Source organism: Brienomyrus brachyistius, chromosome 7 (assembly GCF_023856365.1).
Source record: "Brienomyrus brachyistius isolate T26 chromosome 7, BBRACH_0.4, whole genome shotgun sequence".
Lineage (NCBI taxonomy): Eukaryota > Metazoa > Chordata > Actinopteri > Osteoglossiformes > Mormyridae > Brienomyrus > Brienomyrus brachyistius.
The window spans coordinates 30734142-30756651 of NC_064539.1; the positions used below are offsets into that span (position 1 = coordinate 30734142).

General features: G+C 45.0%; 3 protein-coding genes and 1 long non-coding RNA gene across 5 annotated transcripts; 1 reads left to right on the top strand and 3 right to left on the bottom strand.

Moving 5' to 3' along the window:
• Positions 1–3202: 3202 nt before the first annotated feature.
• Positions 3203–7637, bottom strand: LOC125746053 (apelin receptor A-like). The gene is made up of 2 exons (XM_049019613.1): positions 7501–7637; positions 3203–4666 (listed from the first exon to the last, which is right to left on the bottom strand). The coding sequence occupies exon 2, from the start codon at positions 4620–4622 to the stop codon at positions 3618–3620; it is 1005 nt and encodes a 334-aa protein (XP_048875570.1). The 5' UTR covers positions 4623–4666; positions 7501–7637; the 3' UTR covers positions 3203–3617.
• noc4l (nucleolar complex associated 4 homolog) lies at positions 7174–14537 on the bottom strand. Of its 2 annotated transcripts, none has more exons than XM_049019610.1 (15): positions 13658–14537; positions 12179–12299; positions 11825–11931; positions 11157–11264; positions 10790–10939; positions 10399–10501; positions 10153–10187; positions 9907–9957; positions 9716–9827; positions 9414–9474; positions 9188–9298; positions 8559–8722; positions 7984–8066; positions 7801–7914; positions 7174–7639 (listed from the first exon to the last, which is right to left on the bottom strand). In XM_049019610.1, exons 1-15 carry the CDS (start codon positions 13955–13957, stop codon positions 7520–7522), a joined length of 1740 nt encoding a protein of 579 aa, XP_048875567.1. In that variant the 5' UTR covers positions 13958–14537; the 3' UTR covers positions 7174–7519. The 2 variants fall into 2 exon arrangements, with proteins under 2 accessions (XP_048875567.1, XP_048875568.1); XM_049019611.1 differs by having other exon boundaries at positions 12552–13799.
• Positions 13869–17250, bottom strand: nfkbil1 (nuclear factor of kappa light polypeptide gene enhancer in B-cells inhibitor-like 1). Its single transcript, XM_049019615.1, has 6 exons — positions 17081–17250; positions 16495–16785; positions 15568–15680; positions 15227–15347; positions 14548–15125; positions 13869–14004 (listed from the first exon to the last, which is right to left on the bottom strand). Exons 2-5 carry the CDS (start codon positions 16766–16768, stop codon positions 14563–14565), a joined length of 1071 nt encoding a protein of 356 aa, XP_048875572.1. The 5' UTR covers positions 16769–16785; positions 17081–17250; the 3' UTR covers positions 13869–14004; positions 14548–14562.
• On the top strand, positions 16571–21352 carry LOC125746055 (uncharacterized). The gene is made up of 3 exons (XR_007398835.1): positions 16571–16696; positions 17462–17592; positions 19398–21352. It is a non-coding gene; the product is annotated as an uncharacterized LOC125746055 (long non-coding RNA).
• Positions 21353–22510: the final 1158 nt, after the last annotated feature.

Consider the following 22510-nt stretch of genomic DNA (forward strand, 5'->3'; position numbering starts at 1 on the left):
TTCCGCCGCGCAGCTATGATGCTCCCCAGGCCCAGACGCTGCTTAGCAACGCCGCTCCCGCATCCCAAGCACCCTGTGCGCTCTTTATTCTCTTCGTTGAGATTTTTCATTAATTAGCTCCGGTATATGTGTTGAAAGCTAATTTTTGCGAGTCCACATTCTAATAATCACGCAGAGTTAACTGCCAAACATGCTAAATGCGTGATATATTTATTGTATTTCACGAAAAGCCTTAATTTTCACTTATCTAAAATACGAGTTACAGGAAAACCTGCTCATTCTCTGGAACGTGAAGTAAACAATTGTATAAGTGAAGTTATTTTAATGTCACTGAGCAATGAACTAGTTATTGCACCTCAAAAGACGAGGCTATAATATTTGGGTCCTTCCCAATATGGAGTGCATTTGGTGTCTTCAGTGTGGTAATTCAAATTGCCTCACACAGATACTGCAAAACACGTTTTTTGTTTTGTTTTGTCTTATTCTGAGTAGGTAAACAGTCATGAATATATCAGTGTAATGACATTTGTTTAAAAACGCATTTTAAACATTCTATACCATTTTGTTTGATGGGATGTAGACGATTTTCACATTATCCAAATACCCCTTGGTTATGTTCAATATGTACATAAAACTGATTAAACTACGAAAATGTAGAATAAATTACTGTACACATTTTATTTCAGTTATAAACAAGACATTTCACATCAATCACATCACATCCTTCATTTTTGTCCTTCCCCTAATAGAGTGAGCACAACTCCTGCATGCTCAAAAAGTATTCATACGGATATTCCCTATTTTTCCTCATATTATGTCTTTAATTAGCTGTGGGTAAGCTTAACGTGCCCACCCTGCTGAGATAAAATATGCAGTTAATTAACATAATATTAAAACATTAGGTTTTTGAAAAACAAACAGAACAATGTCACCTTGTATAACTGTAAGGTCAACAAATGCTTGCTTTAGCTAAAAATGTCCCTGTTATACACCTTTTCTAAGATTTTTTGGCCAATAAAACATAATAGATCTTGCTTTAAATAACAGGGACAAATATTTGAACCTTTTTTCATGTATTCATACATATATATATATGTATTTCATGTATATTTATTGCAGAAAGCACCACTGTTATAGATTTGGTGAATGAAGCGAATTTTGTTATCATAAAATTCATAATTCACTAAGATTTTGAGTAACAAAAAGAATTATTGTTGAGAAATGGACAGAATATCTCTCTGAAAATGGCAATTCTTTTAACACGATGCAATGGAAATATTAATAATTCTTTTTTTTGTTTTTGTCTATGATAAAGGGATCAAAAATATTTTATAAAAAATCCAGAAAGTTTCAAAAAGCGTAACTTGAATTTGCAGCAGCTCAAGTATTAAGTTGAAAGCATGCGAAGAAAAGTGATATGAAGGGCTTATAGAGTCATGAAGATCACGCTTTTTATGCTCCTCAAACAATGAAGGAACAACAAAAAACTATATTGTTACACATTTTGTCCTTTTATTTTGGACCGTGGTTAAACCATGGAAAACTGAATGCGTGATTAATGAAACTGCGGATGCAGGTGGACTACTGTATAAGTAATCTACATATGATTTAAAGTATACAGGAGGATGTGTGTAAGTTACTTGCAAATGCTATGCCATTATTACATAAGGGACTCGAATATCTGCAGATTTTGCAGATTTTGGTATCTGTGGGGGATCCTGCAACCAGTTATTGATGGATACAGAAGCACCAACTGTATTCGTCCTGCAGTACACACCCATAAATTTGTAGTTACGCACTGCTGTGTTCTAACAGTGGACATGTAATGATATTTAGTTTTAATGACACTGGTTAGTCACATATTGCATAACCATTGCAAAATCCATTCTTAGTAAAAGTCACATTTATCAGTTAATTCAATATTAAAATAATATATCACCCTAATCCTCACACTGCTATGATAAGGGTTATCACCCTGGGTCATCACCCCGGGTCACTTCCTGTAATGTGACTGTAACAGTAAGTGCCTCAGTGCTGCACGCAGGAACATTAAGAGGTCAGTCTGATGTCATCCCATCATAAGGTGATACTGACTACCTGCCATATTCTTAGTAACTCAAAAAAGAAAATCCCCAGTATATATTAATACTGACTGACCTCCGCAGTCTAAGCGCCTGGAAAGCAGACACATACCTCAGAACCACACTGCTGATGTACAGAACCCTTTCATTCTGCTTTGGCTAATTGGGCAACAGATGAGAATAAAATGTCCTGCAGTTACGACACTATGGCCATGTGACGCGTTTCCCTGAGGGTGATCCGGCTCGCAGGACCCTCTTTGCTGAGGAGCTGAGCTGCTTGACCAGGCCGAGGGGACGCCCATGTAACACCCGGCTAGGGCAGATGGATGGCCATTTCCGGACGGTGGGACTGGGCCATGTGTCTGCCTGGGCGGTTCCGAGGAGATTCTCCATGTGGTGGATGTCTGTACACATTGGGGCAGCAAGCAACAGAAGATCAATAGGGTGCTGGACGTGCCATGAGACGTGCGCTGATTGATGACCATAAACATGATCAACTGAACTCAACCTGGCAGGACACTGCTGTGTTGGAATTAATAAATTCAGCATTGAAACCACTAGCTGATTTCACTGATGTTCAGTCAGGTGAAAAACAGGCACCCACATCTTCTATGGAACCCTTTGAAAAGGAGGAATCTTATCCTCAGGTCTCAAGAACGCCATGCTCACAGAAAACATCAAGAATAACATGTACGGTGTCCAAGATCTACAAGCCAATTCAAGAGCTTCTGAGACTGGTCACATTGCTGCACCCAAAGTAGCGAGGCGACACGAATGGTACAGAGGTCATGGGCGATATCAAAGATGCTAAACTGACAAAGTACTTGCAGGAAGACGCACTCGATCCTTCCTCAGATCTTCTGATGTTGTGACACAGTAGCCGGTGTTTCTTTTTATAGCCAAACTAGCAAGGAAACACATTTTCTTGACCCCAAAACACATCGCACAAGAAAAAGCTGAACGAATGTTCAGCACAGCTGGCAAGACCACGACTTCAAAGCAATGACGATGCAGTCAGAATGGTGTCAGGGAGTCATAGTTCTGTTTTGTTGTTTGCTGAGAGTTTTGCTTCTTGTAATGTCTCAGAAGTTTATATGATTATACACGATACACTTGACAGATTTGTTTAAGGTGATTTTATTAATGAATTCAAAAACCCCTCACCCAGGGTAACCAAGCTACAAGCTAAGTGCAATATCAATCTACCCACTTACGACAAGACAAAATAATACAATCCATGCTCTGCTTTAATATTTGTGCTAAAGATACAAAGTAACAAAGGAAAAGCACACAATCACTTGAAGCTGCATTCTGTAGATCATCTTCACACTGTAATTCATACTGTACAGGCTTCTTTTACAATGGGAACACTGACGCTTCCATTTGCCCTCTGGGTAATTAATACATTCAAACACGTTATATAAGTACAGACCTTTGTTATGAACGAAACTAAACTCCATTTCCCACTCGCCCTAAAGCAATTTCTATATACTTCATAATAGCCTGTGGCACCATCTGTGGACCTAGCTCCTCCTTTCAGAGAGAGATGTCAGCGGTCTGGTTCTGGATGGACTGGGAGATTGCAGAACCCTCTGCATCCTTCCTTAGGCGGAGGAGCCTAAGGCACTTGGCGCGGAAGCGCAGGTCAAAGAAGGCGTAGAGGAAGGGGTTGAGGCAGCTGTTGATGTAGCCCAGGCAGGTGGCCAAGTAAAATGCCGGAGCAACAAAGTTTTTCATTCTGTCTGGTAACAGCTGCTGAAGCATTAGGGCATAAATAGTACTTAAGACATGGAAAGGTGCCCAGCAGGTGGAAAACACCAACACCAAGATGCTGATGGTCTTCAGAAGCCGCCGACGCTGCTGGTCCTCCTGGTGCACAGCAGTGAAGTGGTGATTTACGGCTCGGCCAATGAAACAGTAGCAGATTGTGATACCCATGAAAGGCAGCAGGAATCCCATCACTACACGCATGAGAAACAAGCCAGCAATCCAGGCATTCTCCTGCTCTGGTGCGGACAGCACGAGGTTAAAGTTCATGTTACACGACGTCTCATTCTCGGGCGTGGTCCGAGTGGTGCGGAAGAGCGCTGTGGGTGTGGTCAGGAGGAAGGACAAAAGCCAGACGGACCCCAGCGAGACCAGCGTGGTCTTCTGCGAGTACCGCTGGCTGCTGGGCATTCGCCGCACGATGGCCAAGTAGCGGTCAAAGCTCATGTAGGTGAGGAGGAAGATGCCGGCATACATACTGAGTTGTACTATGGAGCTGCTGACCTTACAGAGGAACCATCCAAATGGCCAGTGATATCGAAGCAAAGCTTCTGTTGCCCACAGTGGCAACGTCAGCACAAACAGCAAGTCTGCCAAGGCCAGGTGTCTGATGTAATTATCAGAACTTCCCTGCTTGGATTTAAACTTTGAGATGATGATGATGACCAGTCCGTTACCGAATAACCCCAGGATGAAGATGACCAAGTAGATGGCAGCAAGTGCAGGCCCCAGATGTATCTTGACTACCGTCATTGGACTCGTCTTGTTCTCCATGGTCTTTTCTGCTAAGTAACTTCTTAAATCCAACACGTCTGTCTCTGCAGCAAAATTCAAAATCACCATCAAAACAGGCAAACCAAACAAAATGGAGGGACAGTTTGGTATCACTCCGTTTCAGGCAGACGCTCAGCCAAAGCGACCCGCAGAGTGTCTGAGATTACAGAGCTACACTGGCTCTTTTAAATCCTCCCAGTCTGCCACTCCCGCCCCCCCCCCCCGCCCTCCCCATGCACACACCAGCAGATTTCCTCCACCAGCGCTTTACATTGTTTCAATGGAGAAATACTGACTGTGAATCCTGAATGACACACATAACACAGCTACATACTATATAAATAAACTGTTTAAATGCAATATGGATAAAAATGAAAGTTATACACCCATTATTCTTCAGTCACCTACTCCACTAATAAATTAAAATGCATATTGTGACTAAGTTTTATAGTGTCAAAGATGCAGATGATTGCTTTAGCGATATTCATTATTCTGCATTAATTATTCTGCAGCAGGTCTGAGGATATATAGCACAACGGTACATTCACCAAATAATTACATATTAAAATAACAACAAATAAAACATAAAAAATTAAATAAATGCAAATGATATAACTGTACAAAATGTGATAGGCTCCCCCAGGCCGTGGACTGCTGGGGGGTTTGTGGAGAGGTTAGTTCAATTACAGAAAGAAGCCATATATTTTCATGTAGTAAAACTACAAGCCCGCCTCTCTCCTCAGATTTCTTCATTGTGCTGACCAAAAACCACTTCCTGACTTTCTCGCACAGAAAACCTTTCTGGTTCCTCAGTGCAGTGCAACTTCAATGCAGGACCACTATCCAGTATGTGCACGTCCTGCAAACTGCCAGAGCTGCATCTCGGTCGTCCTGCCGGGAACGATCTGCAGCCTTCAACGCAGTGAAGAACCCCACCCCCCCCAACCAGGCAGCGCCTCTGCACCCCCCACTTCCACAGACTACTTTTCCTAAATAAAAGTCCCCGTCAGTCTTTTCTCCTGCATCTCCTCGCCCATCACGCAGGAGGGGGATGCGGAGGCGACTACAGGCTGGAGTTCATCCAAGCGCTGGTACCCGAGGGATATGTTTTGACTGACGATACTGATGATATTTTGCAACAATTGGTGAAAAAGGAGGACCAGTGGAATGTGGCTGGGCTCAGCTTGGAGTACTGACATCTCCAGGGCTGAAACGAGCACTAAACATTAGTAAATTACTGTTTATTTCCGAGGTGAAAATATCTTAGGTGTCATCAAAGCATTGAGCAACAGGGTGCTAATGATGCAATGGAGTTTAATCTTGGAAGAAATGATCTTTCAAGTTATCCTACCAGGAAATGACCCTCAGTACCATGTGCTGTGCCGTCCGTGACACTAAATAATACAGACTAGTGGTAATGCAGATGAGTTCCTTTACCAGGAACCGTTAATTAAGGTATCAGGAATAAACACACATACTGACCGTCAGTCCTAGGAAAACGCCTGATGTAAGGATACTGTCTCACATAATTCCCATATAACACATTCCCCTTATCAAGATGAAAGTTCCTGTTATTAGGGTAGCGAGACACTTAACTCTTATACGGTCCAAATACAAAACAGGATGTCCTCTACATTAGAAAGGAGTTACAGTAGCATTTACTCAGCCCCTGAAAAACAATCGAAACAAAACTGACATTGTACATGAACAGAAATGCCACACTCTTGTGTTTGCTGTCGTCTCAGTGAATGTTGCATCTCTTTGATTAAAACAGGTAATTTCATCTGTCATGTTGTCCGTCTCTGGGGGGGGTGGGGGGGGTTAAGGTTAGGGTTTGTATGTTAGTTATGGGATGCAGATTCCAACTTTAGCCTTTGTGTTTCCTTTCTCTGTCATTTGGGTTCAACTTTAGCCCCTTTGTCGTATTACCTCGTATTTTTGTCCCTGTTTGCCTTCCAGCAAAACTTTTTTCCTCTTTTTTCATTTGAAGGGCATCAGATATGGTTGTTCTGACCATCCCATTAAACGACGCGTCTGCCGGTGACAGGCTGTTCTTCAGGGGAACACAAAGATAAGGATCTCTTTGATAGTACTGCTCTCCTGATAAGTAGCCTGACTACTTTCACCCTTTTCTCCACTAACCCGTTTGACCGTGGGTCGTTTGGACTTCAGATAACATGCTCTAACCCTTATTGCTATGCGGAAGCTCTAAACTCGGCACAGTCGAGCTGGGGATCCTTTGGCTGACCTTATAACTGAAGTTACGCCGTGCCACGCTAGGACTGAATTTATTCGGCTTACGATCTGAGATTCTGTGGTTTCTTGTACCACGGCTATTTCAGGAAAATGTGAGCAGAAATCAAGTGCCACTGTGGTCGCTTTTACTTTGACAGACATCACATTTAGCTTCGTTATTAAGAAGCTACATCATCTTTCTCTCGGTTCGGTCTCACCTTTCCTCTCCCACCTGACTCTGTGACTGACTGATAGCGTGGAGTCGTACTTGTGAGTCAGGAGCAGAAACAGCAGGCAAGAGAAAGGGATCAAAGTATCAAGTTTGGGAAAACTTCAAAGCTGCTTGTAATAACTGATTTTAACAATGTTGGAATTTTACAGACTGAAAGAGTGAAACGGTAAAAAATATTTCAACAGGTTACAGTGTTAGACACACAGCTACACATCAGCTCATGTAATGACTGAAAAGTCGAATCAGACGACGCGATGGGCAACATAAACATTTAACATAAACAATTGTGCAAATTCCATATACTGATTTCATGGGAAAATCTCAAAAATTTTTTACATTTTTTTTTTTTTTTTTTTTAATCATAGGATTAGATTTGTAAATTCATACAGGAGAGAATGTGGGGCTCTGCACCTTGTCCATTTACATCTTCTCACTCCAAGGAAAAAAAAACACCCAGAACCTTCCCAGTTCCCTCCAGCAGCTGTGAGACTCCTTCATACTCCAGGGCTACTGGCTGTTTCTGCAGCTGCTGCAGATCCCGTTCAAAGAGCTGTGAGGAGAGAGGCAGTGTCTCACACACGCACTGAACCCCACAGTACAGGTACACCAGTATCAAGCCAACCAACTAGGACTAGCGAGCTGCTCGTCTTCACTCATAGCTAGAGAACAGGGCAAATGGAAAGTAAGAAACAGGTGCGTGACAGCGATCACCTCATACGTCGAGAACTCGAGAAGCTCGCTGATGTCGTCCTCCTGCTCTGAAAGAGGCCTGTTGATCAGCGTGGCAGCTTTGGACACGTCGGGGTGGTAGTGTTTCTGCAGGGTCTGAGTCAGAGAAGATGGGTGAGCACAGGATTAAAGGGTCGGCGGCCTCCACTGACGACACGCACATACCTGCAGCTCCCACAGGCTGCTGTCGAGGGCATGACAGAGGGCGGGGTCCTCCTCCTCCATCAGGTAAGGGTCATCACAGGGCACTAAGCAAAAAGAATCCCAGAGGTCTTCTACCAAACACATCAACTAAGTAACGAAGTAAATTCCATGGTACAAGCACCCCTGAACCCACCCAGTAAACCCACCCCTGCCCGACTCCTACCAACCAGGGCAATTCCAGAGTGGCATAGAGTCCAGCCTTCTCCATGGGGGGCACTGAAGTGAACCCAACTACATACAGCATCTCGCTACGTCCCACAGCAGCTCCTGTTCCGTTCCATCTCCCCCAAGCCAGATTCGGCAGCTGAGGCTCAGCCCACCAAGAGCTCGGCCTTAGACTGCTGCTCGATCAGCGTCACACCAGCCGCTATGAGCTCACAGCGGTGCTGTGCTGAGCCCAAAGCAGAAACTCTACATAACCTAACATGGCCCAGATCCTTTCTTTCCTACATTTCATAAACGTTGTGAATATAGTTTACCAAATAAAATTCAGAACAATAAACGAATTAATAATTTTGATCAAGGGGAAGATTTACTATTAGGAGCATCCGGTCGGTGAATCAAGACCCGACAGGCAGGGTGACGCCGAATCAGGTTGTAGATGAAGGGCAGGATCATGAGCAGGGCAGCAGGGGGCGCTGTTAGTGCCAGTCGTGACAACCGCTTGGCAAATGCTGCAACCAGGTAGACGGGTAGATGGCTGCGGATAAACAAACGACGAGAGGGAAGTGGCTTCGGTGATCTTGTAGTGGCACAAGGGTGATGTCGGGCTAAACAATATCACATCGCAATGCCCTCGAGATTATATGCTGCATGCACAATAATCACCAAGGCTGTACATGACGGGTGAAACGTTTGGCCAGACGGCTTTTAATCTGTATAAATTCGGCACATCCTTATGTTTATTAAATTTGGTTAGCGGAGCGCACCGCATGCTACCGTTCTGGTGCATCATGAATCCCCAACCTGCATGGACAAAAAGGCCTAGTGATTATTGCAACTGCGCCATATAATCAGGAGTGCATCGCGATGCGATACTGCGCAGCCCTGCGGTGAAGCACGAATCAGTACTCAGGAAGTTAGCACTCCCTCTACGTTGCGGAGTCATGCTTCTGTTACAAACTGCAAAGGGAACTTGTGTTAGAACAGGGCGGACAGGACTGACCTGGAGGAGAGGAAGAGGTCGGCCAGGTGGAAGAATCGCGCTCTGTATTTTACGTGAAACACCGACGAGTCTAGGAGGCTGTACAGCTTCTTATAAAAATCCGGATAGTCTCTAGCAGGACACAAAAGAGAAGAAAACAATCGGACATGCAGGGGGACTCGCACAAGCCTGGCTGAAGGGTTACAGCAGCAGGAGACACAGTATGAACGCAAAATCCCAGACTCACAGGTTGTGCTGGTGGATCAGCACAAAAAGTCCATTCAGTGCCAGAAGACTGATGGCACCCCCTGGAGGACAAAGAGAGAAAAGCATGCACATAAATAATAGCCCAGCATAGACCAGACAAGAATCATCCAGCCGGACATTTTAACAGCGAATTCAGTTTATTCAAGGGTAGCCACTATGCAACCATTCATTCAAGTGTCTGTAAAAATCCACACACCCAAATTAATCAAACAGCACAAATAAACTGCTTTTCAAGTTCATAAGTGCCCAGGAATGGGAGGTGGGGAGGCACCTCCAACTGACCAATGTCATAAGCCGCGGTGAGGAAGTCTATCATGAGGGTTGGCTGGCTCAGGTGGGGGAGGATGGACTCATGGAGGACCACCAGGATCTTCTTATACATGTTACTGGGTAGCTGGGAGGAGGCAGAGTGAACATTCAAGATCACGAACAGGAGCTTCTTTGGAAAATAGCAGCGCTGCAGATATTCATACCTTGTGCTTGAGGAATCCCAGCCACATCCTCTCAAAGACCCGCTTGTGGTCCTGACAGAGTGGGTACAAAATAAAACATACTGACAATCAGAAGGTGACCAAAGAATGACCTTTACATATGCATCCATTTCATAGTGTTTATCATTTAGTTATTCATTCATTCAGGACTGTTTGCCAGCTATCACGATAAAGCCCCCCAGCACAAACCGGAGAGATAAACCCCAAGCTACAGAGCTAAAGAATTACCTTGAGTTTTGCTGGTTTCCAGTCTCCTCGATCACCTACAGACAGACACAGAGGCACAGTCTATACCCAGTGGACACAAGACTGACCAGCATGTGCTCCAATGTGCACCAATCAGAGGGCCAGACCAGCATGTGCTCCAATGTGCACCAATCAGAGGGCCAGACCGGCATGTGCTCCAATGTGCACCAATCAAAGGGCCAGACCAGCATGTGCTCCAATACGTAATAATCAGAGGGTCTCACTGACCGTCCATCTGGATCAGGAAGTTGGTGAGCTCAGACTCCTGGTTCGGCATGTTGATGTTGGAGAGCAAAGCGAATACGTTGTTTTGGTAGATGGGATGAAGAGCCTGTGAGCCAGATGGACAAAATAGTAGCCATGTGTAAATACCATACAGATACCCACAGCACAATGTGAAAGAGGCACCTGACCGCATACCAAAGAGGGAGGACAGACACACAATGCAGGCCAAGGCCATTCTGCAGGACATCACATGCGGTCCTTTAACATAACAGGAACCGTAGGAACAAACTTCTGAGACAACAGGATCATCCAGAATGGCCCAGCTGAATAACGATATCGTTAACGATAGGTTAACGATAACCCTAATTCCAGCCTAAAGGGAGAAGGGCATTACCCCCTTGGTCCGGGCCATGACCCGGCCCACGCTGTCGCTGACCAGGCCCATAACATAATACCGCACGTCGTCCATCTCCAGGAACTCCTGGAACCTGGAGATGAGCAGAGCCATGTCCTCTTTCTCTGAAAGAAGCCCGCACACCACAGCCTGCACACAGAGAAAAACAACATCTGTCAATCATACTGAAAAGGCATCCACACCCTGCAAAGGATTGTGGTACCATCTCACAGCAGGGCGAATGGTCCACAGACCTGGGGGCGCAGAAGCAGCAAAGCTGCAACTTATCCGTGAAAATGGGGGGAAATAAAAACATAGATGCATTACAATGACAAATACAGACCTTGCTAATCTAATTTGAACCTACCTTCAGCGTCTCCCTGGGGAAGTTGTAGTGACCGTCCCAGTCCACAGAGCTGAGGGGGCGCTGTCCTTCCGCAGAAACAAACTTCATCAGGGTGCACAGAGCACCCTCCTGCAGGCGATCACACACACAGAGTGAGGCTTTGTTCATTTACTCACTCCCATGTCACTCCGTGAATGAAACAAGAACCCTGGAGTGACCGTGCAGATCAACATGCAGGTTCGGGAAGTCAGATTATAGCTCACATAACCATGCAGGTGCCACTCATGCAGCTACATCCAAAGCGATTCACACTCACGTTAGAATTATCATCCGCCTGTTCTGTTTAATTGAAATCAATTAGCAAGTTCATAGACAGTTCATAATAGTGTTCCCCATCCACTTGTCCTTAGGGACCCACAGACAATCCACTTTTTTGTATAGTCCTGGCTCCCAAAACACCCATACCAGCTACTGAAAGTTCCTGATTGGCTGGGAGCTGGGAGAGAGCAAAAATGTGGGCTGTCCGGGGAGACCCAAGTATTGTGTTGGGAAACACCGATCTCGGATATGAACTTATAACCCTCTACTGTTAGGTCCAGGTCTTAAAACCACACGCAACCTACTTTTTCATGGAGTTTGCTATGTACTCCAGTACAAAAAAAAAATGTTTCCTGAAAGGCAAACCTCACCTTGACCTGGTGGTTCCTGCTAGCCATGAGCTCCAGCAGAAGCTTGACACAGTCGTTGTACCGATGCCGCATGAAGATGCCGTACTTCTCATCAGCGCTATGCTTTCCTGCCACAGGGAGGAAACACACAGCAGTCAGTGAGCTCTGGTGGAAGGAGGCAGTCTCATCTACGAATGCTGCCATCATTCGGCTTGTAAAACCAAAATCGCTAAGCAAATCTTACTCTGCTTAGGTCTTGCGCTACCTGGCATGAAAACAACGGGTTTTGTAACTGACAGGATATTGTAGCCCAACAAAACAGAACACAAATTGCAGGTGACAGACATGTATTAGATGGAGGTTCTCTTCACACACCGGTCAGCAGGCTGTCCTCCTCTGGCAGCGGACCCACAGACAGGTCGCCCCGACCCATGAGCGCGCAAAATATCCGGCTGCAGGCTCCAATCGCGCAGATAACATCTCTGTCTTTCTCTGCCTGGAGAAGAGACAAGCATCCCCTTAAACTAAAGACACGCGTAGGGCAAATACTCATTTGCTGATCTGAAAGGAAGCTGTTTTAATCGTTATCACCCATCCATTAAAAAAACATTGTATTTTCGTTTGAGTGTAAACAGAAATAACTGCTCTGTAACACGCAGAAAAGCAACTTCCGTGGTTGATAATTCTATTAACCTGCAATAAAGATTATCTATTCCGGTCGACACAAGGAGGACGTGCAACTACTCACCTGTAAATGCTCAAAAATGTCGAAGATGTCATTGGCACATTTACGACTCTGAATAATAAGATCAGCTTTACTATTAATGCCGGTTTTAGTTGTGTTTTTGGAATCCTTTGATTTGTCTGAAGTCACGTTGCTACTCTTAGGCGGCGCCATATTTTATCGACACGCCGCACTCGCCAGCCAATAACTATTACACGGGCTCGAAGGGCAGTCACAGCACCACCTGGTGCCCGGAGGCCGCATGCCACGCTGGCGGATTTCATTGGGATAGGGTCCGGAATGCTTGATGCCGTCATACTGAAGGCGTAAAGACGACTAGTACCAGTATTATCACAAAAACATAATACACTCCTGATTTTTATCATCAGCATGAACAGCAGGCAAGATTCCACAACGAACATTTAAACAGAAAAAAGGAAGATTTCAGAGGCACATATACAGCTACGGAAAAAATAAAGAAGCACTTTATATTTTTAGATCCCGGTTTGGCTGGAAGGCTACACTGAGCAGCAGGTTGCTTCCAGGATCAAAATTTCTAAGACGGCAGTAAACAAGAACAAAGTGAAGCAGAAGACACTGGGAACAACCAGAAACCAGTCAGGTAGAGGGCAGAAGTGACTTTATAATGGCAGAGATGACCGTTAACTTATCTGACAGTTTCTCATAAATCAGAGGATGACATCAAGTGACCTTCGAAAGGAATGGAAAACATTACATGCAGGTGTGAGGTGCCCTGCTGGGACAGTGTGTATCAGGCTCTGAGAAGCAGGACTGAAGTCCCATAAAGCAAGGAAGAAGCCCTTCATTAATGAAAAAAATATTATTACACAATAATTGTATTATTCACAAATACATGCCCATAAATTGAGAAATGAATGAAACAAAACAATTCCGTGGCTGTATATTGTACAAGGATTTGTGTGCTAATCCCTTCAGTGACAGGAACACAGCTCCTTATAAAGAGGGATGGATGTTCCGTGTTTATTAACAGCGCACTGCCAGATGCAACAAGCAGCCACACAAACAAAGGAAGTCCACAAGTTACAGAGCACTGACCATCAGGACTCTGAGCCTGGTGGACCGTGCAGGAACCACAACAGTGCACTCACTTCTGTGTCCTGGCTGCCGCAGGGCAGATAAAACCAGCGACGGCGTTTCCCCAGAGTCTTTGCTGCTCCGACGCGCCCCCCCCTTCGCATCATGCACTGCAGCAGGACCACAGCAGCTGCAGGGCACCACTGCGGTACCTCCGGAATCGGCCACCTGCAGCCGCTGGAGACTGATCGCCTCCAGCTCCTTACTGCCCATGTTCTCCTGTGGTGACTCAGGGGACGGACGTCCTCCAGCCAGTGACCCGACGTCCTCCAGCCAGTGACCCAGCTTTGTTGGGGTTGCAGAAGCTCAGCCATCAGGTGAGGGACGCAGAGGGAGGGACGTCAGTGCACAGCTGGAAGTGCTGTCCATAGCGGGAAAGACGTGGCAGAAAAACAGAATGACGTGATTATGGATGCAAGCTAAATGTATGTGAGCCACACACTGTTCTGTTTAGAGTTATTTTTTGTTTGTGCGCACTAGAGGGCTGAACTGTATTCTGCTGCAAAGAGATAATCCCATCGATGCACAAAATGAAACCCACCTTTGTTTTACTAACCGTTCGGACCTTGATATGATAGAAGAACTAATTACCAAGAAAGCTAAGCAGAGTCACAAAGGCCTAGATAGAACATTCTGCAAAGCTTAGTGCAGCTGTCTAGTGACTCTCGAAAGCCAAATAAAGATCGCGAGAAATAGTTCCTCAGTGCTCACTGCTTGCACACCTTGCTGATGTGCTAGTGTGCTCTGCTCCAGCAGTAAAGGGGAGATGGCGCGTAGAGCCGAGATGTGGCAGTTTTTCTTTACCAAGCAGAAAAACAATATTCTCTTCATATAAGAACCAAAGTCTCCATCTAAAATTTCTAGAAGTACTTGCAGAAATCCAGGATAGTCCAAGATGACTGACCTGCTGGCGTCCAGGTCACCTGACGCTCTGTGCCAGCCGATTGAGCTCCTGCGACAGCGCAGTGACCGTGTCCAGTATTCGCTGTCGCTCAGCCTCCCGCAGCCGGCCGCCGCAGCGCTGGCTGAACTTGTCAGGATGCCAGAGGGCCTGCTGGCGGCGCAGCAGCCGGCGGAAGGCGGCGGGGTCACTGCGCTCGGCGCCGTGCACCAGCACCGCAACCATGTCTGACACGGAGCCGTGGGGCAGAGGCCAGGGGATGTCAGCATAACCCAGCTCCTCCTGGGCGTCGCTCCCCAATGCCTCCGCACAGCGCTCCTCATACCGCTGCCTCTTCCCCCGCAGCACCTCCTCGGTCTTGCGTGCCGCCCGCTCCACATACTCGGCATGCTCGCGCTCCAGCCGTGCCTGCAGCTCCCTCCCCGCCTCCGCGTTCTCCGGCCGCCTCCTCCGCCTCACTGTCTGCTCCTTCGATTCCATTCGCCGCTGGGCTTCGGCTCTCCGCTTGCCATGATATTCCTGCCAGATCCGGTCTGCCCACTGTCCAAAATCCTCAGAGTCACCGTCTCTGAGAGAGTCATCTGCATCAAACAAATTGTTCACATAAATAGATTTTCTGCTCCACATTTGTATGAAACAGTATTTTAATAATAACACTGTATCATGTTGTGCTGAAAATTACCATCATAATGCCCATAAGTCTCAAAAAACTCATCTTGACATTCGCCAAGTAACTTCTCCCTCCATTGAGATTCTGAGTCCAATTTAGCTTGACTGCTCCCCTCTTGTGGTAGATCATGCAACTGCAACAAAACATTACAGAATTTCTACACATTTGAAAGCCTACAGTTCTGTTTGCGGTCTGTCAGTACATTTCCACAGCTCTCAGGCCTACACACACACACACACACACACACACACACGCGCGCACACACGCGCACGCGCACACACGCGCACACACACACGCACGCACACACACACGCACACACACACACACGCACACACACACGCACACACACACACCTGCTCTGCCTTCATCCTCCCCAGCAGATCCTGTGGTGTGACTCCAGCACAGTTTGGCATATCCATAGCAAAAGGGCAATACTTTTGCAGTGGAATCACAAGGTCGTTGTAGGCTATAGGAGAAGAGATTTGATATAATAATTAAGTTTGCACACCGGACAACATTTCTGACAAATGAGTTAACTTGTTGTTCGAATCCTGCCTCCACTGCGTGATGTTGAATTTTCTGATACAGAAGTTTCCTTAGATCAGGGGTGGCCGATCTTATCCCCAAAGGGCCGGTGTGTGTGCAGGTTTTTGCTGCAACTCCCTAATTAGATTACTAATTAGAGGACTGATTGGCTGAAGAGTCCTCACACCTAAAGGTTATCCCAAAAACCTGCATACACACCAGCCCTTTAAGGATAAGATTAGCCACTCCTGCCTTAGATAGTCCACAGTAATGCAGTTAGACTAATGGGCCTTTGCAAACTGCCCTTCATGTGTCCCCAGTGTACCCATGCCCTGTGCAGGACTCCAGGAGCCTTTATAACAAACCTGGATTTCTTGTTTAACCAGAAAACTGGAGTACCTTAAATCAAACAAGTTACCCGGCTAAACAAAAATTCCAGTTTTATGATCCTGAGCACCCATGACCAAGATAAATTGTAGGAAGATGTGCATTGGTTAGGTTCTGCATAAACCTCAACCCTTCATGCAATTATCAGTAATTACGGGTGTGATTCCTTCCATTATTCTCCAATTAAATGCTACTCCTACGTTAGTTTTCGGTTTTGTGTTATGATACAAAGACATGTGATTTGTGTGGATTGCTGTATCTCAACTGCCTTTGGTATGTCCAGAGCAGGCTCTCTGCAAATGTGCATTGGAGAAGCTGTTGTAGCAAAATGAATTAAATCAGTTTTTGCCTGAACTACGTGTCATTACCCGTCTGGCCATGTTTGAGAGCCATGCTGGCCGCGATGTGCAGAGCCGTGTTCCCCCGCCGGTCCCTCTGCAGCGCGTCCGCGCCTCTCTTCAGTAGCAGTCTGAGCACCGCATCATTCCTCAGCCCACAGGCGAGGTGGAGGGGGCTCCTACGCTTCCTGCCATGTTGGAAATTCAGCTCCGTGTCCGGATGCTTCCGAAGGTAGGACTTCAGCTTCAGCAGGCTGCCCTCCTCCACGTATCGCAGGATACGTTTTTGCTTTGAGGACACCATAGCTGGATGCAAGGACTCTAAAACACCGAAAAGTTGTATTTTTAAAGCATTCTAGATGGAATGGTATAAATTTGCTGTAAGATCTCTGAGCGTGAAAGTCTGAAATCGTGAGTGTCACGCCAGATTCCTGATGTAGGATTATAATTTTCCTATCAAACAGATCTAAATAAACCACTGGACCGATGTCCCGATAGGCAGTACTTCTGGTCAATTGCTAGTTGTCCAAGAATTTTACAGCACTGTCATGACAACCCTACCGTCTTGTCTTTATTCTTAATTCGAAATGTTCATCAGTCGGTTACTTCCACTTACCCCATATGTTTGTAAACCGTATAGTTTAAACAAAATAATATTCCTCAAATCTCAATTAATACTGCACATACGTCCCTGTAAGTAAGAAGCCAGTTTTTTCTACAAAGTAAAACGTTTTTCTTCCCAAACTCTTGATTGATTGTTATTTTCCAGCATCAGCACGAATGTGGTGCAGCCAGAAAATGCATCCGGAGGGAAATTGCTTGTTTTGCTTTTTCGGTTCTCCCCCGAATACCATTGCTTTTACTATTTCTAAGAGTCTTTCAAAACTAAATAAAATTGTCATGTATGTTTATTATATTTAGCGTGTATTTCTGAATGTGTTTTTTTCTTTCCTTCTTTGCTCTATTTATTTATCTGTTTATTATTTTTGTGTACTAGTGATGGGACACTTGAAGCCGATGCTTCGTGGCATGTATCGAATATGAAGGGCAGCTGCACGTGAAGCCTCGCGGTCTCCGAGAATCACGTGATCGGCGGGAGGTCGGCAAACTAAGACAGACAGACAGACGGTAATCAAGACGACATTAATAACACAATCAGACGACACATCAGGACAACATGCATAACGGCCAGACCAGCATGTGCTCCTCCGTGTACCAATTAGAGGGCCAGACCTCTAGAATTGCGTAGAATTTTTTTTATGGAACTCCTGGAATCGTCATATGATATTTGTTACGGAAGTACATTGTGGTAAAGGGTTGTGGATGTGTGTGTTGTGTTATTATATTCATTAATGCACAACAGAAAGTGAAGTGAAGACCCTGCTCATACGTGCATTGCCGCTGTGCCCATCCACTTACCCACAGGAAAATTAACGACGGCAGGCTTTCTTGACAGAGATACTGGCAAGCCAGGTGCACCGGATTATATCTCTTAAATTGCATTTTTTATCTGTAGCCGGTAGGTGTCAGTGTCTGACAGTTCTTTTTCCGCCACCCGATCTCTACATCAGTATCTTGTAGTCTAAATGTTTCTCAACCCAGTTGTCAGGAATCCCCACACGCTCGATGTGTTTTCTCCCTACCAAACAGTCTAGCAACCAAAATGTGTGAACTCTGGGTTTGAGAAGTACAGTAGCGTATTACATTCATCTGATAAAACGGCACTGTTTTTCGAATTCATTAATCGTTATGTATGTCAAATTGCTATATGTACCAAACTTGCACCAGATTCTCATATTTACCCCTTATTGTGCTGGAGAAATTGATTTTGGCTGGGCCATAAGGAAAAGATTCTAGCTGGGGGGGGGCATTTTATAGCAAGCCACCCTGCCACAGAAAGCAATTTCTCCAGCATAAATAAGGGACAAATATCAGTAACTGGTGCAAGTTTAGTGCATGTGGGATTTTCCCAGCCAGATTTAGATGGGGGGGGGGGCATTGATTATCGTTATTTACGATAGTATTTTCATTGTTAATAAGCCTCTTTTCCTCCTACCTGCTGGATACACGCACTGACCTATGAATGACACCCTATATTTGATTTGTGAAAATATTCACAATTGAGACGGGTCAAAATGCACCTGCTTGGACTTGTTTATATGTCGAGTGTTTTATTCGTCACTCTTGAGAATAAAAAGGCAAAGTATATATTGGGAGATATCAGGGTGGGGGGGGTGACGTCAATTCATAAAATGATGAGTAACAAATTATGGCACCGTTTACTGATGTGCACGTTACTGCACTGTAGAGATTAATTGAATGGAACCCCGAATCTCCAACTGCAGACTATATTTACTGCGATCATGAACCATCATAAATGTTATCTCATTAATTTAGAAAAACAGAAAAATGTGCATATTACTCGTAAAAACAGGATGATTAGGCCTCTCGTCAATTCAGAAAAACAAAAAAAAATGCTGCTCGTTAAACCTGGATTATTACTCATTAATTCGGAAAACCATTGGCATTTTTTCAGATGAACAATACCCTTCCGTTGAGAAGCACAATTTAGTTTAACGTATTCACGAAATACTAAGCCGAACTCGCAAAATCCCAAATATGTGTGCAGGGTATAATTTTATTGTGCTTTGAAATTGCTATTTTGGGCACTCGAATTAATGAAGTTGTGCGCATGTTTTGGTTATTTTTGGTTTCTACGTCGTGTGTGAAAAACAAACTGACTGTGCTTCTCTTCAGGGCTTTATAACACCAAGTAAATGCAGACAAAATACCACTGAAATCCCTAAATAGTTACTTATGTATATGATGGGTTTTTATATAGCTAATGAATATTCTAATATCACTTTAATCTATTTGGTGTTTGACTTGGGATATTTGTGAATGTCTTTTGTGCATTTCTTACCTTTTCCCAGAATCTTTCTCCTAGCCCCAGTCTCACTTCCTGAGCCCCCCTGTCAATCTCAAAGGTTTTGACTGGCTGCTCTGTGCTGGGTGGCTTTTCATCGGCCACCTGTCAGGAAGCCTGGGGCCTCGAAACAGTGGATCATGTGGCCCAGGAGTGTGGGAGCACATGCAGATGGGGTGGGGGGGGCAGCACCCTGCGCCCCCTGAAAACACTTCATGTGCTGTTTGTACCTCAGAAAAGCTATTATTGTTGCATTTCTTGGATACATAGCAAATTTCAAGTAAAAAAAAAGTCAAATGTCTTTATTGTCAATTGTATCATATGTACAGGGGGACTGAAATGATGTTGCTCTCAGACCCCACGGTGAGTGAAGTAACAACGACAAGAAAGACAGATACAAGTTTCAAAAATAAAATTAAACACTTTGTGGAAAAGACAATAGGACAATACAATCAAACAATACATCATATAATAACGTTGCTTTGAATACAAGCATTAGCCAAGTATAAACTTCACAGTAATGCCAATGAAAATGGATAAAGAAAAGGACAGGATTTCCCTAACGATTCAGGCAGCCCCCCACCCCAGTGCGGCCTTGCTCTGCCCCTCCTGTTTGGATTGTCCTGGCCTTGGACTGATTCCTCATCCTGTCTTCAATACCAAGACACTCCAACACTCACTTCCTTCTTGGTTATTTTTATTGGTCTCTTTTGTTCAAGTCAGTGGGCTTGACTGTCATACCATCCAAATACAGGTATACAATGGCCATGAATAACATTCTTACAGGACCAGGGGAGTGGTAGGCAGGGGCATGGATACCCTGACAGATTCAGGGGGCCTGGCTGTTGTCAGGGGCCCTTAAATATATAAAATTATACATAAAATATGTGGGCTTTTTGTCAGGGGATCCAGAAAATCTAGATACTCCCCTGCCCAGGAGAAGGGGGTGACATACAAATAGTGAGTGATGGGGGGGCATCCAGAACATTCCCAGTGCAGGCCAGAGGCATTGTGGGATATGGTCTTTAGAAAAAGGCAGATCGGTCATGTCACTCTTGGGGCTGATTAGGCTGACAGAGTAACATGGAACCCTGCCTTTCGGGGGTGGGGGGTGTCCTTCAGCAGCGCCAAGCTCACCTTGAAATGACAGTTAGACATGGCACTCAGTTTTGACGATTCTCTGGATCATTTAATGATATCATGGACTGTAGATGATGAAATTCCCAAATTTATTTATTTATTTTTAAATTGTTGTGCTATCTGCCCATGCAGTCTTTCACAGAGTGGTGAACCTCTCCCCATCTTCACTGCACAGAGTGGTGAACCTCTCCCCATCTTCACTGCACAGAGTGGTGAACCTCTCCCCATCTTCACTGCACAGAGTGGTGAACATCTCCCCATCTTCACTGCACAGAGTGGTGAACCTCTCCCCATCTTCACTGCACAGAGTGGTGAACATCTCCCCATCTTCACTGCACAGAGTGATGAACCTCTCCCCATCTTCACTGCACAGAGTGGTGAACCTCTCCACATCTTCACTGCACAGAGTGGTGAACCTCTCCCCATCTTCACTGCACAAACTCTGCCTCACTGGGTGGCTCTTTCCATACCCAGTTGTCTTACTGATCTGTTGCTGATTAACCTAATTAGTTGTGAGATATTCAACCAGGTGTTTTACTTTTGATGCTTATTGTCCCAACTTTTTGGAAATGTGTTGCTGGCAAAAATTCAAACTGAGCATATATTTGTCATAAAACAATTTCTCGGTTTCAACCTTTGATATGTTGTTTTTGTTCTATTTTCAATGAAATATTGGTTATGTGGTTTGTAAATCGTGGCAAATTCTGTTTTATATTTACATTTTTATACTGTTTTATATTTACAAGTGCCCCATTTTTTTGGAAATGTGGTTGTAAAAGAATCTGTGACTGCAAACGAAAACTAAAAATGTCAAAAGTCTTGTATTTTGTTTGGTTGCTTATGGTTCAGGTTCGGGCTGGGTGGGGGTCACGGTCGTCGTTGTTGAGATGAGGGTTTTGCCCATAGAAATGAATAGACAGTGCCCACAAAGATATGAATACAAAATGGACACAAACATGTGTGTGTTCGGGGGGGGCCGTGCGTGAGTGAGAGTGGCCCTGTTTACACTTGGTTCTAAAATGCGTCTTGGACCGTCAGGTCCCACGTGGACATGTGAGACACATTAGTAAACAGACTCATTGTTTGCATTCTTATCCATTATGCATTGCCGACGCGTCTAGATGACCACTCGTGCTCAGATTTCGTTATTGCCTTCGTTACTTCCACCGGAAGGTCAAATGATCCTGCTCACAGTGATTGGGGACACATCAGGAGGCATTAATGTTTACACTATGTCTGTAATGTTTACCAGTATATGGTCAAATGCATCCCAGACCACCTTGGCAAGTGACGTCTTGGTGGTCGTTTAAACTTGTATTTAGTGCTGTGATCAGATTGCCAAGATGCAGTTTAATACCAAGCGTAAAGCGTAAAAGAGCCTGTGTGTGTGTATTGCCTTAGATGTGTATTGCCAGCCACATTGTAATGAGCTTTGGCTGGGACTCTAGTCTTCTCTGCTGGTGCTGATTAGCATTCATTAACACTCTACCAGTGTAATGATAATTACAAAGGAATTTCTCTTACCTGTTTCTTTGCTTGTGGAGTAAAGCCTCTATATTAATGTACGGGGCACTGAGGGAAATCATGAGAGCCGTTATATAGCGATAGACTGGGGTCACAGAGTAATTCCAGTTAGCAAAAACCCCGCAATGAATATGAACTCCATGACGGGCCTTCAGACAAGCACCTGCTCATTGGTCGTGGCTCGTTTGAGCAGAACACTGGGACATGTAACACAGCTCATAGTCGCATGTAGGGGGAGAAGGTGTCAGATTAAAGATCAGATCAAACGGGGAGCATGTGGGCCCCCTGGAAAGATCACACTCCAGGCACAGCGTATTCTAACAGACCAAAAGCTGAGAAGGCAGGAACTAAAGATCAAGACACTGAATTAAGCAGCTGCTAATGTGAGGGGATACAGTCAGAGCAGCACAGCCGTCTGGAGCAGAGTGGCCACATCCTGCAGCACATCACAGGTTT

Bases quoted from the DNA above. Each gene is read 5' to 3' on its own strand.
- noc4l (XM_049019610.1), bottom strand. From the start codon at position 13,957: ATGGCTGAGCTTCTGCAACCCCAACAAAGCTGGGTCACTGGCTGGAGG. The intron at 10,188-10,398 runs GTCAGTGAGACC...GTCTGTCTGTAG, and splicing joins CTTCCTGATCCAGATGGACG to GTGATCGAGGAGACTGGAAA. The intron at 9,299-9,413 runs GTGAGTCTGGGA...GTGTCCTGCTAG, and splicing joins CTGATCCACCAGCACAACCT to AGACTATCCGGATTTTTATA.
- nfkbil1 (XM_049019615.1), bottom strand. From the start codon at position 16,768: ATGGTGTCCTCAAAGCAAAAACGTATCCTGCGATACGTGGAGGAGGGC. The intron at 15,681-16,494 runs GTAATGACACGT...CTTCTCCTATAG, and splicing joins TCTCAAACATGGCCAGACGG to CCTACAACGACCTTGTGATT. The intron at 15,348-15,567 runs GTGTGTGTGTGT...GTTTTGTTGCAG, and splicing joins GGAGGATGAAGGCAGAGCAG to TTGCATGATCTACCACAAGA.
- LOC125746053 (XM_049019613.1), bottom strand. From the start codon at position 4,622: ATGGAGAACAAGACGAGTCCAATGACGGTAGTCAAGATACATCTGGGG.